General features: G+C 41.1%; 1 protein-coding gene across 8 annotated transcripts in view; it reads right to left on the bottom strand.

The window, feature by feature from the left end:
- The window catches only part of dock3 (dedicator of cytokinesis 3), a 966,938-nt gene that overhangs the window by 168,731 nt on the left and 779,137 nt on the right, over positions 1 to 19,070 (bottom strand). For all 8 annotated transcript variants that reach the window (XM_063067780.1, XM_063067785.1, XM_063067784.1 and 5 more), the window contains 4 exons: positions 11,889 to 11,983; positions 2,435 to 2,510; positions 1,275 to 1,375; positions 271 to 329 (listed from right to left, as the gene is read on the bottom strand). In XM_063067780.1, coding sequence (XP_062923850.1) covers positions 271 to 329; positions 1,275 to 1,375; positions 2,435 to 2,510; positions 11,889 to 11,983 — 331 coding nt within the window. The remainder of the gene's footprint in view (positions 1 to 270; positions 330 to 1,274; positions 1,376 to 2,434; positions 2,511 to 11,888; positions 11,984 to 19,070) is intronic.

The following is a 19,070-nucleotide window of genomic DNA, read 5'->3' as shown; positions in this document are numbered from 1 at the left end:
CCAAAATGTTATCAGGCAGTTGCTTCTAGTTTTGTTGCCGATGAGTTGGCTTGTGCCTTCAATGGTAACAGGGTGCCCTCGATTCAGTTGAAGCTCAAAATATCACGTCATGCTTAATTTCCCTTTTGTTCTTTTCCTTCCTGCTACTGCTGCCCCATGGTTTTTAATGTTTCCCAAAGGTTTTCATGTAACAAATGACAGCTCATGCATTTAGACCACACATTCTGTTTCCCTTATCAATTTCCCATCGTATTTTCTAATTGAACATACCCAGATTCTGCCACATGCTGAAGAGTTCATAGGCCATCATCACTCTCATATCACCGTATCTATCAAGGAGAGTGCATGGAAAAATGCATTAGGCCAAAGCTGACAACACAACATAAACAGATATACTAAAATTTGGCCAATTCAATCACTCATTAATTAGACTCATCATTGGATACAAAGGAAAGTTGGTCATTTGCTTGTTCAAGTTAAAGTTCAAGTTTGTTGTCATTCAACCATACATGTATACTTCTAAACGAAACATTATTCTTCTTGGCCAAGGTGCAAAATACAGTACACACATAGCACATATAGCTACAATGCAGCACATACAATACAGTCACAAAATAATATTAGCAGAGTCCCTGAGTGGCATGGGATCACCACCATAAGACCACAAGATAGAGGAGCAGAATTAGGCTTTTGGCCCATTGAGTCTCCTCTGTTACTGTAACTGTTTACTGTTTACTCTGTTACTCTTGATGTAAAGTGCAAGGTGCAGTTTATGTAAGACAGTAAATATTACTGGCACTATTATAATAAAAAAGTAGAAGTATAAATACGTGAAACAACAGTAATAAAAGATGAGAAGTGATCTGTGCAGGATGAGAGTGTGGCGGTGGGGTGGGAGTGGCAGTGTATTCAGACAGAGTGTTAGCCGTGTGCTGTGTGCAGCAGGGTGCTTAGAGGTCCAGCAGCCTGGGGAAAGAAGCTGTTACCCAGTCTGACAGTTTTGGTTTTGTGCTACCTTCTGCCTAATGGCAGGAGGTCAAAGGGACTGAGGGAAGGATGGGAGGGTTCTTTAACAATGCTGGAGGCACTGTTTATATGCAGCACTTCTGATATATGTTCTGAATGGGGCGTGAGAGAGTGTATTTAGTACTGTACATCTAATGCTCATTTTATGATGCATATTCCTTCCAGATGAACTAGGAACTCTCAACACAGTAGGTGAAATTCACACAATTCTTTACAGAATGGAAGCCTACACATTTCACACCACTCACCTATCCAAAATCTTCTTCCTTTTGGCGGGAGTGGCATTCTCCAGTTGAAGGCTTGGCTGATTTATAAATAAAACAGCCAAGCTGAAGTATGAGTTCCATACCTGCAGAAACAAGTAATAATGAAAAATTTCCAATTTCAAAATGCACTTCAAAATGCATTCAGATCAGAACCCACTACTACAGCAGACAGAGATACCACTTGAAAACAGGCTTTTCAAGTTATATCTATAAATTTGCTGATGAGATGTAAGGAGTGAGATAGTCAGCAGGTTGAATCGTGTTGCAACCTATTATGGAGACTCTAATGCACAGCAATGAAAAAAGCTGCAGGTGATTGTAGATTCAGTCAACTGCATCATGGGCTCAAGCATTCCCATCATCGAGGACATTTTCAAAAGGCAGTAGCTCAAGAAGGTATCTTTGTACCCTCACCATCCTGGACAAGCTTGAGATACCCACTCAACATTTTAGGAACAGCTTCTTCCTTTCCGCCACCAGATTTCTGAATGGTCCATGAACCCATGAACACTTCTTCACCATTTTGCTCTATTTATTTATTTTAAATATATTTCCTTTGGTAACATAGAGTATTGCACTGTATTGCTGCCATAAAGCAACAAATTTTACTAATGATATTAATGATAATAAACAAGATTTTAATTCTGATATCAAAGGTACTTAAGTTAGCTGGACAAAGGGTAACTTAAGAGAAGAACTGGGAAGAACTTTAGACATTAATTTAGTTGATAGAAATGAATATGAGCATTTTAGCAACACACATCAAAGTTGCTGGTGAACGCAGCAGGCCAGGCAGCATCTCTAGGAAGAGGTACAGTCGACGTTTCAGGCCGAGACCCTTCTCAGAGATGCTGCCTGGCCTGCTGCATTCACCAGCAACTTTGATGTGTGTTGCTTGAATTTCCAGCATCTGCAGAATTCCTGCTGTATGAGCATTTTAGACTAACTCTGTAGAGAAATAGACAAACAACTCACATTCCTCATCTGTACTTTGATCTTTAGGCACGTGTGAAAATTGTGCCTCAAGGGCTTTCCGATCTCTCCCCTATTTTGCAGCTAATGAGGAAACGCACGCAGGAGAAAGGACAAATTGTCCTCATCAGCAATTCTTATCTTTTGTTTTAAATAGACAAAACACTCACCTTGAAATCAAAATCTGTTTCTGTGAAGTTCTTGTGTAATGCTGGGGACAGGTATTGGACAGTGGTAACAATGATGCTGTAAAATCAATAACCACATGTAAATCCACAGCCATTCAGAATTAAATTAACCCGACCACAATTAAATAACCATTGGCTTGTTTCATCTGTGTTGATGCTAGCTCATCACCTGTAACCATGATTTCAAATTATCCCCCAGATTCTCTGTATGTTCATATTTATTTTCAAATATAATGATGCTATTTCTGCCTTAAATCATTTTATAGTACAATAGTCCCATGTAAAAGAAAGATGCTTTTAATTACTCTCCTCCTTGTTAATAATTATATCATTACAGAACAATGCTGTTGAAAAATTGGGATTCAGAAAGTGGCACTAGGGGATTAATAATGGAGGACAATAATACTGTCTTATGAGGAAAGACTGGGCACACCATTCCTCAAAACTGCATGGGTGCGCAGCTACACAGTAGCTGAAATGCTCCTGTGCACATAGCCTTTGTTGTGGTACAGGCTAAATGGGACTAGGGGTCTGTTTCTGTGCTATGGTGCTCTATGATTCTATATAAAGAGGTTACAAAGGACACTTTAATTAGATTAGGTGGGTTGGGAACCAACTGGCAAATGAAGTATAACAAGGGAAAACGGGAATTTTTACATTTTGGCAGCAAGAGATCAACTTATATGGTGGAAGATTGCAGAGCTCTGTGAGGCAGAGTAACTAATGTGCTGGGTATTATATGCAAAGGGCCTCTGTGCAGACACTGCAAATAATTAATAAAAACAGCTAACAGAATTTCATTGTTCATTGTGATGGGAGTTGAATCTACAAGTTACGTTGGGCATTTGTAAGGCCAAATCTGAAGCTCAGTACTGTGTAAGCCACATTTAATTATCTTAATAAAATAGAAACAATTCAGAGAAGGATTATTAGATTAATACTTGGAATTGGTAGATTGCTTAATATACTGGGCTTGTATCCACCGGAATTTACAAGAGTGAAGGGGAGGGGGACTGAATGAAACGTAAGATTCTTAGGGAGCTTGATTGGGAGAGGATATTTCCTCATGAGAGAATCTAGAAATAGGAGTCCCTGTTTAATGTTAAGGCATGACTATTTAGGGTAGATATGAGGCAATTTTTTTCCTCATAGAGAATTATGAGTTATTGGTACTCTCATCCTTAAAGACTGGTGGAGTGGAGCATTAAAGGTGAACTATGTGGCATGGATAATCCACTGATTTTCTGCCATATGAAGCAAGTTCAATTTCTATTGCAGTAGTGGTCCCGAAACCATAAGACCATAAGATATGGGAGCAGAAGTAGACCATTCACCCACTGAGTATGCTCCGCCTTTCAATCATGGGCTGATCCAATTCTTCCAGCCATCCCCACTCCCCATACCCTTTGATGGCCTGGCTAATCAAGAACCTATCTATCCCTGCCTTAAATGCACCCAGTGACTTGGCCACCACAGCCACTCGTGGCAACAAATTGCACAGATTTACCACACTCTAACTAAAGAAACAAGTGTTCTTTGAAAATATGAGAAGATTAGGAACAAGATAAACAATAAAGTGGAAGATCATTACGAGGTAGGCTCGAAGGCAATTCTTGGCAATAATCATCAGTTGTAAAAAATTAGTCCCAGAAGTAACACTTTTAAAATTAAGAGATTCTTCTTTAAACATAAATACACTTTAATTTGCTGAAGAGCCATTTTGTATATAGGAAGAGTTTTAACAGAAGCACAGCCAAGATCAAGGGACAATAGGGAAGTTATCAATGTGCTAACAGTTATTTTCAATAAGTAGATATATGATGGCTCGCATCACCCATTTATTGAAAAGATGCCTCCTAGGTGGCCGACAGGGAAGAAGTCATCTCTCTGACATAGGGGTGTCAAGAAAACAACCTCTCCCTCAATGTTGCAAAAACAAAGGAGCTGGTTGTGGATTGCAGGAGGAATGGAGACGGGTTAACCCCTATTAACATCAATGGATCTGGGGTTGAGAGGGTTAACAGTTTTAAGTTCCTTGGCATCCACATCACCGAGGACCTCATGTGGTCTGTACACATCAGTTGTCTGGTGAAAAAGGCACAACAGCGCCTCTTTCACCTCAGACAGTTGAGGAAGTTTGGTATGGGCCCCCAAATCCTAAGAACTTTCTACAGGGGCATAATTGAGAGCATCCTGATTGGTTGCATCACTGCCTGGTATGCAGAAATCCCAGCGCATCTGTGGTTGTGAACTTCCCATGATTCAGAACATTTACGAAGACAAGTGTGAGAAAGGAGATGGCTCGAAGGATCATTGGGGACCCAAGTCACCCCAAGTACAATCTATTCCAGCTGCTACCATCCGGGAAACAGTATCGCAGCATAAAAGCCAAGACCAACAGGCTCCAGGACAGCTTCTTCCACCAGGCCATCAGACAGATTAACTCATGCTGATTTGAATGTATTTCTATGTTACATTGACTGTTCTATTTATTATAAATTACTATGATTGCACATTGCACATTTAGACAGAGACATAACGTAAATATTTTTACTCCTTGTGTATGTGAAGGATGTAAGAAATAAAGTCAACTCAATTCAATTTAATTGACAAAACAGCAATTCCTTAGAAATGAACTGCTACATTAGCCTAGATTGGGTGCTCAGCATCAGATATCATCCATCGAGAGAGATGGGGGAGATCTTAAATGGATTTTTTTGCATCTGTATTCACTTGGGAGATGGACATAGAGGCTAGAGAAGTGAGGTAAAACAGCAGTGAAGCTATGTACTGTATACAGATTACAGAGGAGAAGGGTGTTTGCTGTTTTGAGGCAAATTAGGGTGGGTAGATCCCCAGGCCTGATATTTAGAGATACAGAGCAGAATAGGCCCTTCTGGCCCTGGAGCCACACTACCCAGCAACCCCCGTCAACTCTGATTAAACCCTAACCTAACCATGGGCCAATTTACAATGACCAATTAACCTACCTAGTATGTCTTTGGACTGTGGGAGGAAACCAGAGTACCTGGAGAAAACCCACTCATTCCATAGCTTGTGGGAGGCTAGTACAGAAATTGCAGGGGCCCTAGCAGAGGTATTTAAAACATCCTCAGTAATGAGCGAGGTGCCAGACGATTTGAGGATAGCTAATGTTGTTCTGTTGTTTAAGAAAGGCTCTAAAAATAGGCTGGGAAATGGTAGTCCAGTGAGCTAGACACCAGGAGAGGGTTTGTTATCAGAACATATTCTAAGGGATTGGATATACAGTGTCTATAAGAAGTATTCACCACCCCCCTTGGAAGTTTTCATGTTTTACTGTTTTACAACATTGAATCACAGTGGATTTAATTAGGCTTTTTTTGATACTGATCAACAGAAAAAGACCCGTGTCAAAATGAAAACAGATCTCTACAAAGTGATCTAAATTAATTACAAATATAAAACACAAAATAGTTGATTGTATAATTATTCACCCCTTTTAATATGACACACCAAATCACCACTGGTGCATTCAACTGTTTTTAGAAGTCACATAATTAGTTAAATGGAGATCACCTGTGTGCAGTCAAGTTGTTTCAATGATTATAGTAAAAATACACCTGTATCTGGAGGCTCCAGCTGTTGGTGAGTCAGTATCCTGGCAAAAACAACACCATGCAGACAAAAGAACACTCCAAGCAGCTCTGCAAAAATGTTATTGAAAAGCACAAGAAAGGAGATAGATACAAGAAAATTTCCAAGTCGCTGAATATCCCTTGGAGTACAGTTTGTCTTGAAATGACTGAAAGTCTTCAATGACTACAGACATCTCACCTCTCCCGGAAGTTCCGAGAGTCCCCTGCATATTGATAGCGGCTCCCTGATGCCTGCAAATTATATACAATATCCCGGAAATCAATGTATTTGAGAGATAGAGATAGAGATAGAGAGATAGAGATAGAGAGAGCGCACGCCATGGCAGAGTGTTCCAAAAAAAGAAAATATAAAACGTACTTCACCCCAGACTACACTAAAGTGTACCCCTGCCTAACAGAGGTCAAAAGTAACGAGTGTTGCTCGCTCCACTGTTTGTAACAGTGACTTTTCTATTGCCCATGGTGGGTTAAGACTGTAAAAGACATGTTGAGGTGAGTTTAACAGAAACATTATTTAAACTAGCTGGCTAGCTGCTAAGGAGTTACTCTATTGCAGGCATCCCACTTCTCCCTGAAGTTCCAGGAGTCTCCTGCAAATTGATGGTGCTACCTCCCTGAAATGAGTTTTTGCAGGGTGGGATGTCTGTGACTATCGTCCAGTAACCCTGACCTCACACATCATGAAGACCTTAAAGAGGCTGGTCCTGGCTCACCTCTGACCCCTGGTTCAATCATCCCTTGATCCCCTGCACTTTGCCTACCAGGAGCACACTGGAGTCGGCAATGCTGACACTTACCTGCTGGACAGAGCCTACTCCCACTTGGACAAGTAGGACAGCACTGTAAGGGTCATGTTTTTTGATTTCTCAAGTACCTTCAATACCATACAGCTTTCATTGCTGAAGAAAAGCTCTGTTCAACATAGCTTAGCACTTCCATTGTATCCTGGGTAATGTATTACCTGACTGGCAGACCACAGTATGTGCAGCTTCAGAGCTGTGTGTCAGACGTGAGTATAAGCAGCACTGGGGCCCCAGAGGGGACTGTATTGGCTCCCTTCTTGTTTACCCTGTATATCTCTGACTTTAGATACAACACTGAGTCATGTCATCTGCAGAAATTCTCTGACTCAGCAAGAGTTGAATATATAAAGGGAGGGTGGGAGGATGAATGCAGGGCCCTTGTGGAGGACTTTGTCAAATGGTGTAAGATGAATCATCTGCAGCTCAACATTAGTAAAGCAAAGGAGATGGTAATAGACTTTAGGAAGACTAAGCCTGCATTGCTCCCTGTCACTATTGATGGTGAGGACCTACCAGTACCTGGGGCTGCACCTGGATAACAGACTTGAGTGGATCACCAACACAGAGGCAGTATACAAGAAGGGCCAAAGTCACCTCTACTTCCTGAGGATACTGAGGTCCTTTGGAGTATAGAGGCCTCTCCTTCATGTGTCCTACCAGTCAGTTGTCGCCAGTAAATCTTCTACGCGGTGATATGCCGGGGCAATGGCATCAACACGCGTGATGGTAATAGGCTCAATAAATTGATTCAAAAGGCTGGCTCTGTTATAGGAGTCAAACTGGACACTGGGGGCTGCAGTAGAACAAAGGACCCTATGGAAAATCCTGGTAATTCTGGACAATGTTTCTCTCCCTCTTTGTGCCACCTTGGCTGAACAGAAGAGTACTTTTAGTAACAGACTAAAGGCTGATTTATACTTCTGCGTCAACTCGACGCCGTAACCTACGCAAGTGACCTACACGCGTTGTGAGCATTTATACTTGTGTGTTGGTGTGTCTGCGTCGCTCTGCAATTCGCGCACGTCATGTATGCGCACACACCTGCCTGTGCAAGGCTTCATGGTCATGGTAGTCTTTCTTGGGGTAAACAAGAAGCAAGCGTCTTTTTTCGTAAAAGCGAAATGTGTCCTCCATAATTTCAGAGGTCTGTTAAGCTTTATGAAAAGCATTGCAGCCAGAGTTCCTTCCCTGCCCTTCAGTCGCCCAATGGGAAGCTATTGCGGTGTAGGAGGAAAAGTGATGCTACCAAGCGGACCAATCACAGCTGTTGCGGTCTGCGTTGCAGCAACGCATAGTTGCATTTTGGGAGAGGTGTGCGTCAGGCTACGGCGTAAGGATCCGCGTAGGCACTGCGTAGGATTCGCGGCTACGCTGTACCTATGGCGTTGAGTTGACGCAGAAGTATAAATGAGCCTTAAGGCAACTACACTGCTCCAAAGAGTGTTATATGAGGTCAGTTTTACCCTCTACCATTATGCTTATAATGAGTCAAACTATAGCCGGGGAAGTGATGACCTCGTCCTGCTAGACTGTTTGTGGTACTTATCTTTTATTCTTTCTACTTCTCTTCTAATATTTATATCTGTGCACTTGTAATATTACTGTGGCACTGTAATTTCCTTTAGGATCAATAAGGTATCTATCTATCTATCTCAAGTCAATCATCAAGAAATGGGAAGAATATGGCACAGCTGAAAATCTACCTAGAGCAGACCACCCTCAAAAACTGAGTGCAAGAAGGGGTCTAGTGAGAGAGGCCACCAAGAGTCCTTTGACAACTCTGAAGGAATTACAAGCTTCAGTGGCTGAGATGGGAGAAACTGTGCACACAACAGCTGTTGCCTGGGTCCTTCATCAGTCGCAGCTTTATGGGACAGCGGTAAAGACCTCATATGAAATCTTGGCTAGAGTTTGCCGGAAGGCACAAGGGGAACTTTTAAGTCAGCTGTAAGAAGGTTATATGGTCTGATAAAACCAAAATTGAGCTTTTTGGCCATCAGACTCAACGCTATGTTTGGCGTAAGCCAAACACGGCAATTCATCAAAAACACACCAGCCCTACTGTGAAGCTTGGTGGTGGCTGCATCATGTTGTGGGGATGCTTCACTGCAGCAGGCCCTGTAAGGATTGTGAAGGCAGAGGGCAAAATGAATGCAGCAAAATATAGGGAAATCCTGGAGAGAAGCCTGATGCAGTCTGTAAGAGATCTGTCACTTGGGAGAAGATCTGTTTTCCAGCAAGACAATGCCCCCAAGCACAAAGCCAAAGCTATACAGGATTGGCTTAAAAACAACAAAGTTGAAGTCTTGGAGTGGCCAAGTCGGAATCTAGACCTCAATCCAATTGAGAATTTGTGGCTGGACTTGAAAATAGCTTTACAGATTCTCATGCAATCTGAGAAAGCTTGAGCAGTTTTGTAAAGAATAACTGAGGAAAAAATTGCAGTGTCCAAATATGCAATTCCTATGGAGACCTATCCACATAGACTCTAGGCTGAAATTGCTGCCAAAGGTGCATCTACAATCAGACAATAATTTTGTGTTTAATAATTGTAATAAGTTTAGACTAATTTGTGGACATTTGTTTTTACTTTGACATGAAAGAGTCTTTTCTGTTGATCAGTGTCAAAAAAGCCAAATTAAATCCACTGTGATTCAATGTTATAAAATATAAAAACTTCTGGGGGGGGGGTGGTGAATACTTTCTATAGGCTCTATGTAAGAATTTGGATAGACAGGGATTGATTAGGGATAGGTGGCATGGCTTTGTGCATGGGTAGGTCATGTCCAACCAATCTTGTAGAGTTTTTTTTTCAAAGTTACCAGGGGAAGGTGATGAAGGAAAGGTAGTGGATGTTGTCTACATGAACTTTAGCAAGGCCTTTGACAAGGTCCTGCATGGGAGACTGTTCAAGAAGATTTAATTGCTTGGCATTCAGGGTGAGGTAGTAAATTAGATTAGACATTGGCTTTGAGAAAAAGCTAGAGAATAGTAGTAGATGATTGCCTCTCTGACTGGAGGCCTGTGACCAGTGGTGTACTGCAAGGATCAGTGCTCTGTCAGTTGTTGTTTGCCATCTATAACGACAATCTGGATGATAATACAGTAAACAGGATCAGTAAATTTACAGATGATTGGGGGCATAGTGGACAGTGAAGAGGGCTATTTAACCTTGTAGTAGGATCTGGACCAGCTGGAAAAATGGGCTGAAAAATGGCATTTGGAATTTAATGCAGGCAAGTGTAAGGTGTTGCACTTTGGGAGGACAAACCAGGAGAGGATTTACACATTGAGTGATAAGGTGCTGAGGAGTGCAGTAGAACAGAGGGATCTGGGAATACAGAGCCATAATTCCTTGAAAGTAGTGTTACAGGTAAATAGGGTCATAAAGACAGCATTTGGCACATTGGCCTTTATAAACCAAGTATTGAGTGCAGGAGTTGGGATATTATGTTGAAGTTGTATAAGACATTGATTAAGCCTAATTTGGAGTATTTTGTGCAGTTCTGGCTATCTACCTATAGGAAAGATATCAATAAGATTGAAAGAGTACAGAGAAGATTAACAAGGATGTTGCCAGGACTTGAGGACCTGAGATAGAGGGAAAGCCTGAACAGGTTAGGACTTTATTCCCTGGAGTGTAGGAGAATGAGGGGAGATTTGATAGAGGTATATAAAATTATGAAGGGCAACCATGTTTTTTTCCACTGAGGTTGGGTGAGACTACAAGTATAAGTCATAGGTTAAGGATAAAATATGAAATGTTTAAGGAGAATATGAGGAGGAACTTCTTCTCTCAGAGTATAGTGTGAGTGTGGAATGAGCTGCCAGTGGAAGTGGTGGATATGGGTTTGATTTCAACACTTAAGAGAAATTTGGATAGGTACATGGATGAGAGGAGTATGGAGGGCTATGGTCTGGGTGCAGATGGATGGGACTAGGCAGGTTAGTAGTTTGGCATGGACTAGATGAGTGAAAATGACTGTTTCTGTGCGGTAGTGTTCTATCATTCTCTAACCTGCATTGGGGTAAGCGTGAGTGCCTTGACAGCTCTCTCTTATCAATGCCGACAGCAGTATGAAGTGGTCACAATTTCTGACTAGGTCTGCATCCGGTTATTAGTTGAGTAGGGTGGCAAGTCACTAACACCTGTTGCACTATGTCATCATCCAACCAAGTATGTCCACATCATTGGTATAAAGGACTCTGGGAGTAATTACTGTCTGCTGTGTTACCTCCACTGGCATGACCCCAAAACAGTGCCTGCCACAAAAAATTTACTGAAAGCAATCAATTAGACAGTGCCTCACTGACAACCTGACAACAATTAAATCACAGGAGCTCCATGGTGTTCTTGGTGTGCTGGATCCACCCTGTAGTCCACCTTAATTGGCGTCTATGAAGAAGCTCTTAAGCTTCTACACCAGAAAGCACCAGGGCTGGTTTAATGAGACTGATTTGTGTCATTACACTCAGTCAACGTTCATGGTTAGGCCATGAGTGACTTGAGTTGCCTTTAAGTATCACTGTCAGTTGGGTGTGCAGCAGCCTTAATATGATAAATACTATGAGAAGTTAAACAATGTGCTAGGCATTAGATTTCCAAAACACACATTCTCTCAACTCCACAACAGCAAGGAATGACAGAAGAAACATTTTAAGGGAGTTCTCTAAGTGTTCCCATTGAGCTGTGAAAATGTTTGCTGAACATGGTGGAGCATAGAGAATTTTGTCCTTCTGCCAAGCACACATAAAAGCTCAGTATACATGGCAGAAGGAATGCACACACCCAAACTACCCTCCTGCCACATCAAATACCTCTAGTCCCATCCGTGACAGACTAGGTCACAATTGGATTGGAAGGGAAAATTGATAGGTGGAAGAAGAAAAATATCATCCATTCTTTATATTATCATTTGTAAGGCAAGATGAGAAAATGATCTAGCGTAGATCATTCCAAACCAGAGTGCTTCTGAGATGGTATGGGCAACTTACTTGCTGGTTAGAAGTCTCATCACCATCCAATCACGTGGATATACGCTCAGCTTCATTAAATTACGGAACACGCAGAATATTTTTAAGAAGAAATCCTAGGAAATAAAGGAACACATGAGTGACTTGATGAGTTGCCTTTAAGTATCACTGTCAGTTGGCTGTGCAGGAACCTTAATATCATAAATACTATGAGAAGTCAAACATTTAGAATTTCAGAGAACAACAAACCAAATAGCTAATTCAGAGATGCTGAATGAAGGCCATTGAAATATTAAGGTGAGCGTGGGGAGGGGACAGGTGACAGACACAGAAACAGAAGTAGAAAGAGTGGGGCAGTTTACAGATGGGGTGAAGTCACGTGTGCAAGAGCATCAGTGAAACTAATGACGCTCTATTAGTACCATCAGTCTTTGCAGAAGACCGGGCATTTCAGCTGAAAATAATCAATTTTATTAATTAATAAAATAATTAACCTTTTCCTAAACTCAGAATGTTCTTGTAGTAAATTATATGGTGTAAATACCATATCCAGGTACATTAATAAGCACTTTAGGATGTTTCCTACTGAATGCTTCTTTCAGTCCTGTGTCAAAGACATTTAGATAAGTCATTATCTCAAGCAGCCGAGAATATATACTGAGACATGATTGTGGTGTGCAGATGCATAAAAAGAGGGTGAGAATAACTGGCATCTTTCATTGAATTTTTCACTCTTCTGGCATGGTGATAATGTCGGGGGTTCGTTGCTTCCATTATCATCAAATGTAATCCTCATGCAACAATACAAGTGTATTTTCTCATAAATAGTGATGACAGCTAGTGTGCTCTATTAAATTGAGGTATGTTAGCTTTGTGTAACTGCCAGCAATGAGCTTGTAGAGCCCATTACCACTGGAAATAAGAATGTTGTAAAGTTATATACTTTTGAATTTATTGTACACAAATCAGCTATCCCAGAATAATGGCCTGCTCCTTGGAGAACAACTGGGTTCTGCTGTTGACAGGCCATTAATAACAGAAATGGGCCTTCAACACCTGAAAATGTTGAACATTTACTGGTATATCTCTTTGGAAGCCCTTGAAACTAAATCATCTGTGGCTGCCCCACAGGGGTAAACATTCAAATAAAAATGTTGGCAAGGAAGACCAATATTTAACTTCATATTAGTACCAAGACTGAAATGTTATTCAGCCATATAGCCATTGAGGTTAAATGTTCATCAATTTAAGGGATCACTATTTTCCCATTACCTCGTGGCATAACATTCAATAACAGAATTGATGCTGTTCTATTAGATTTCATTGGCAGTCATGTAACTTTTGGTATTTACTGTGGCAGCACCTATTGCCTCTGATGCTCTAAGATTCTCACTTGACTGATGTTAAAAAGACTGTTTAGCAAAAGGAGTTTGGTTGCCATGATGGGATTGATGGTGTCCGGATAAGTGTCAGCTGTAACATTGTCAGGCTGGAGTGAAAGCTGGCAGAAATTTCAGCTATCACAAGACATGGCGTTGTGGATCAAGATTGCACTGAAACAATACTAAGTTCTGTTTATTTCTGGAGAATAGAAGAATAATGCCAAATCATTGGTCTGTGACCCAGGCTTCTCATCCATATCACACAGCTAATTGTTGCACTGGTAAGCATCAATGAGCTGGCTGCACTCGGTGGCACATGGCATGTCCCATAAATGCACTGATAAATTTTAAGATTGTTTAATGCCTGTCTTGCTCACTTCTGCCTCATTGAGGCCTCAGTCCCTGTGCTCCCTTCCAGCTTGCCACAGCATCAGGACCAATACTATTCCTAAAATGACGAGGCCACCACTCTCCTCATTTTCTTTAAATTCATCTGGTTCACTGGGAAATTTATTATAATACTGTGTAACCATTTAAAAATTGAAATTAAAAGCATGTCAGGTACCATAACATCCAGGAATCTGGAAGGTCTTCTAATCTAGCACTACCAAAGTCCCCAGCTTGCCTGAAAAAGTGTTTTACTTTCTCCACTCACTTTCTCTCCCTCATAAATACACATACAACTATTCAGTGAAGGTAGCCATATCATATACACACAGCAATACACCTCTCTCTCTTTTAGCCGACGTAGCAATACAGTTGCCACATAAAACAAGATAATGGTGATGGTCCCACTGTGTCTATAGCTTATGTAATGCTGTTGATTGGACCTGGACATTACAAATGCAGTAGCCAGTACAGATAGGAGATCATTGGTACAATAAGTCCATCATCTCTTGCTTCAGGATGGCTAGTGATATTGTCAAGTATGCCTGACACTCTTGTCATTACCTTTACACTATTCTGCGTTCTAGGAGCTTGAATATGCTGTGGATATCTATGTTCTATGAAAGTCCAAATGATCAGCAGTTTCTTTCCTACTGCTATTAGACTTCTGAACCAATCATCTTTTTCACATCCCTTCCTAGTTATGCTGTCATTTTCTCACACTCTTAAATTTACCTCTCTCAGCTATTCCATTATGTCACTTTAGCATGTCTTTTTGCACTACTTACGACTGAACTATGAACTTTGCAAAATTCTGTTGTTTTGCATTCATTGCTGAATTAATATTGTATGTATAATGTTCAGTCTATAAGCTTTAGGCTAGTAAGGAATTTCACTGCATCGTGGTGTATAAGACAATAAACTACAAGTTAATCTGAAGGTCTGAGGTGGGGATTTGAGGCCAGATTTTGGCATGCCAGCTCCAAATCTTTACCACCAGAATTAGAATTACATTGACAGCAGCGAGTCTGAAGAATTGAGACTAGCATTCATTGCTCATCTTTAATTGTACTTGAAGTGGTAGTGAACATGGTGAACCACCTATTTGAACCAGGAATGCAAGTGGTGTATAGGGGGCTAATTAAAAGGAATGCTTTGTCTTTTATGTCAAGATTTTTGAGCATTTTTTGAGTTCTTCTCATCAAGGCAGAAGCAGAGGGTGAAAAGGTTGTGGGACATCAAAACAAGTGAACACCTCACTGGAGGACAACAAGCCTCTGAGCTGTTCCAGCAGGCACATATTCATGTGACTTAAATGGGTGAGTTTCTAATCAAAGATAACTTTAGGATGTTGATGGTAGGAGATTCCAAAACAGAAATGTCACTGAACATTAGGGGTAAGTTTGTCCTCCTGGTTGGAGATGGATGCTGTCTAACACATTTTGTAATGCAAATGTTACCTGCACTGGAATAATATAATAATGAAAAAAAAACACTAGTTAGGAAATATCTATGACAGGATCTAATTAACATTACAACTCAAAGACCTTTCACAGAAACTGCTAACTGTCATCTAGATCTTGCTACAGACAGGTGGGGCTGCATCATTTTCTTGAAGCATTACGTCAGCAAACATCCTCTTGACAGAAGGAAAAACATTGATAAGCAGCTGAATATGATTGGCATGGAGCTTGAGGAGCTCTGTAGTAATGTCTTGGAGTCTGGGATTATTGACCTCTAACAGCCACATCCATCTTTCTTTGTTCAAGTTATAACTCTATCCATTGGAATGTTATCCTCATGGTTCCAATTTATATGAGAACCCCTTGTTGCTGGATGCTGCCTTGATGTCAAGGGCAGAGACTGTCACCAACCTCTAAAATTCAGCTCTTTGGTACACATTGAAAAGGAAGACAAAGTTTTCTGTGTAGATGGGTTTGCCTTTAATTGGCACCACGTTTGCTACAGACGCTGCAGTTTGAAGAGGCTGTTCCTGTGCTGTCCTTATTTATCTTTGGATCTAGGTCCAGAATGAGAAGACAAATGGATTCAAAACTAAGCTCACTGATCAGAATATTGGAAAGCAGTTGCTGCTTGATAACAGTACGGTATTGATGATATCTTTTATTACTTTGCTAATGATTGGGAGTGGTCTGATTTGGTGGTCATATCCAGATTGAACTAGTCCTGCTTTGTACTGAGGGTCAGCCGACCAGTTTCCTAGATGGTTAGATAGATAAACTGAGAGAGGAGCTGGCCAAGGTTGATTAAAAGAGGACATTAGAAGGGAATATGGTAGAATGGCAATGGCAGGAGTTTCTGGGAGCAATTTGGAAGGTGCTGGATAGATACATCCCAATGAGGAACTAGTATTTTAAAGGGAGGATAAGGCAACTGTAACTGACAAGGAAAGTCAAAGTCAGCATAAAAGCAAAAGTGGGGGGCATATAATATAACAAAAGTTAGTGGAGAGCTAGAGGATTGGGAAGCTTTAAAAACCATCAGAAGGCAACTAAAAAAGCAACAAGGAGAAAAGATTAGATATGAAGGTATGCTAGAAAATAATATAAAAGAGGATACCAAAAGATTCTTCAGATATATAAAGAGTAAAAGAGAGGTGATAGTGTATGTTAGATTGCTGGAAATTGACGCTGCAGAGGTGGACAAACTTATTAAGTATTTTGTGCCAGTCTTCACTGTGGAACACTCCAGCAGTTCACCAGAAATTTAAGAGTGTCAGGGAGCAGAAGTGAGTGTTGTTGCTATTATTAAGGAGAAGATGCTTGAGAAGCTGAAGTTCTGAAGGTTGATAAGTCACTTGGACTGGAAAGACTACCCCTCAGAGTTCTGAAAGAGGTAGCTGAAGAATTGTGGAGGAATTAGTAGTGATCTTTCATGAATCACTGGATTCTAGAATGGCTCCTAAAGACTGGAAAATTGCAAATGTTACTTCACCCTTTAAGAAGGGAGGAAGAAAATAAAGGAAATTATAGGCCAGTTAGCCTGACTTCAGTAGTTGGGAAGATGTTGGAGTCCATTATTAAGTATGAGGTCTAGGTGTACTTGAAGGCACATAATAAAATAGGCCAAAGTTATCATGGTTTCCTTAAGGGGAAATTTTGCCTGACAAATCCGTTGTTCTTTGAGCAAATAGCAGGCAGGATAGACAAAGGAGAGTCAGCGGATATTGTTTACTTGGGCTTTCAGAAGTCTCTTGACAAGGTGCTGCACAAGAGGATGCTAAGCAACATAACAGCCCATACTGTTACAGGAAACATATTAGCATGGAGAGAACAGAAACACGAGGAAATCTGCAGATGCTGGAATTTCAAGCAACACACATAAAAATTGCTGGTGAATGCAGCAGGCCAGGCAGCATCTATAGGAAGAGGTACAATCGACGTTTCGGGCCGAGACCCTTCGTCAGGACAAAGGGTCTCGGCCCGAAATGTCGACTGTACCTCTTCCTATAGATGCTGCCTGGCCTGCTGTGTTCACCAGCAATTTTTATGTGTGTAGCATGGAGAGAAGATCGGCTGACAGGAAAGGAGGCAAAGAGTGGGAATGAAGGGGGCCTTGATTGGCTGCCGGTGACTCACGATGTTCCGCAGGGGTTGGTGTTGGGACTGCTTCTTTTCACGTTATATGTTAATGATTCAGATGATGGAATTGATGGCTTCGTGGCCAAGTTTGCAGATGATATGAAAATAGGTGGAGGGGCAGATAGTATTGAAGAAACAGGGAGTCTGCAGAAGGACTTAGACAGATTAGGAGAATTGGCAAAGAAAAAGCAGATGGAATATAGTGTAGGAAAGTGTATGGACGTGCACTTTAGTAGAAGGACTAAAGGCATAGACTATTTTCTAAACAGGGAGATAATTCTGAAATCAGAGGTGCAATGGGACTTGGGAATCAAAAAATAACTTGCAGCTTGAGTCAGTGGTAAAAAAGGCAAACACAATGTTAGTATTCTTTTTGAGAGGACTAGAGTATAAAAGCAAGGATGTAATCCTGGGACTTTATAAGTTATTGGTCAGACTGCACTTGGAGTATTGTGAGCGATTTTGGACCCCTTATCAAAGTAAAGATGTGCCGGCATTAGAGAGGGTCCAGAGGAGGTTTACAAGAATGATTCTGGGAATGGAAGGGTTAACATATGAAGAGCATTTGATGGTTTCAGCCTGTACTTGCTGGAGTTTAGAAGAATGGGTGATGGGGGGGGTGAATATCATTGAAACCTATAGAATATTGAAAAGATAGAGTTGATGTGGAGATATTTGGATAGTTGGGTAGGGCACAGCCTCGCAATATAAAAAAAAGTCTCTTTGGAAAAGAGGTGAGGAGGAATTTCTTCAGCCAGAGGGTGGCAAATCTGTGGCATTTATTGTCACAGATTGTTGTGGAGTCCAAGTCATTGGGTATACTTAAAGTGGAGATTGATTGGTGTAGGATTAGTAAAGGCATCAAGAATTACTAGGAAAAGGCAAGAGAATGGTGTTGAGAGGGATAATACATCAGCCATGATGGAATGGCTCAATGGGCCAAATGGCTTAATTCTGCTCCTATATCTAATAGTCTATGGTCTTCATATGATGGAAAACACTTGAATGACAAGTGCAGAGCCACATGAGGGGAGCATAAAACTTGCTGAACATTTGGAAAGCTTCCAATCTATAGAAGAGAATGAATTTCCCTCTCCTTGTGTGCTTCATATGTCGTATGGCTGACTGGAACAACCTGGTGAGTCAGAAATTGACAGTAACCATGATCCACATCTAAACAGTGTGGGCATGTGAGTGGTAGGATTTCTGCTTCCCTATAGAAAAGACAGTAAATTTCTGTAATCACTGACAGAAAACCTTAGCTTCCAGATTTACTGCTCCTTATTCAGATTAACAGGGGCAACAGGTTCTACGAGCCAGGGACCTTCTCCCCACACCTTGGGCATTCCTGTTGGCTGTGCTGGAAGCCCAGCAGGTCCATGACTAAAGCAGTTTCTTTAGTTCAGAAACAGCAAGGTTCACCAGGAAATAGACAGAATTTGCAAAACTACACTGTGCCTTTTCTAATGGGTTCTGCTCTGACCAACTCCCCATTAAACCACAGGCACTGAAAATTTATTTAAATAGCGTGGAGGCAGTATTTACCCCAAAAGCATGACCTACACTGTGTGGTAGCTGTATGCAAGGAAAACAACCACACTGGAGACATTATAAACACAAAAGATTCTACAGATGCTCCACAGGAAGCATCAACTTTTCATTGCAAACTGCATGGCCTTGTAGTGTGCCCGTTATACACACAAATAACACAGTCAATACAAACACAAGAGATTCTGCAGATTCAGAAAATCTTGAGCACCACACAGAAAATGTTGGAGAAACACAGGAGACTGAGGGTGACCTCAATGAAGTTTATAAAATCATGAGGTGTA

This window comes from Mobula hypostoma, chromosome 15 (assembly GCF_963921235.1).
Source record: "Mobula hypostoma chromosome 15, sMobHyp1.1, whole genome shotgun sequence".
NCBI classification, from domain to species: Eukaryota; Metazoa; Chordata; class Chondrichthyes; order Myliobatiformes; family Myliobatidae; genus Mobula; species Mobula hypostoma.
The sequence above is the reverse complement of the archived record's forward strand: the minus strand, read 5'-3'. Positions and strand labels throughout refer to the sequence as shown.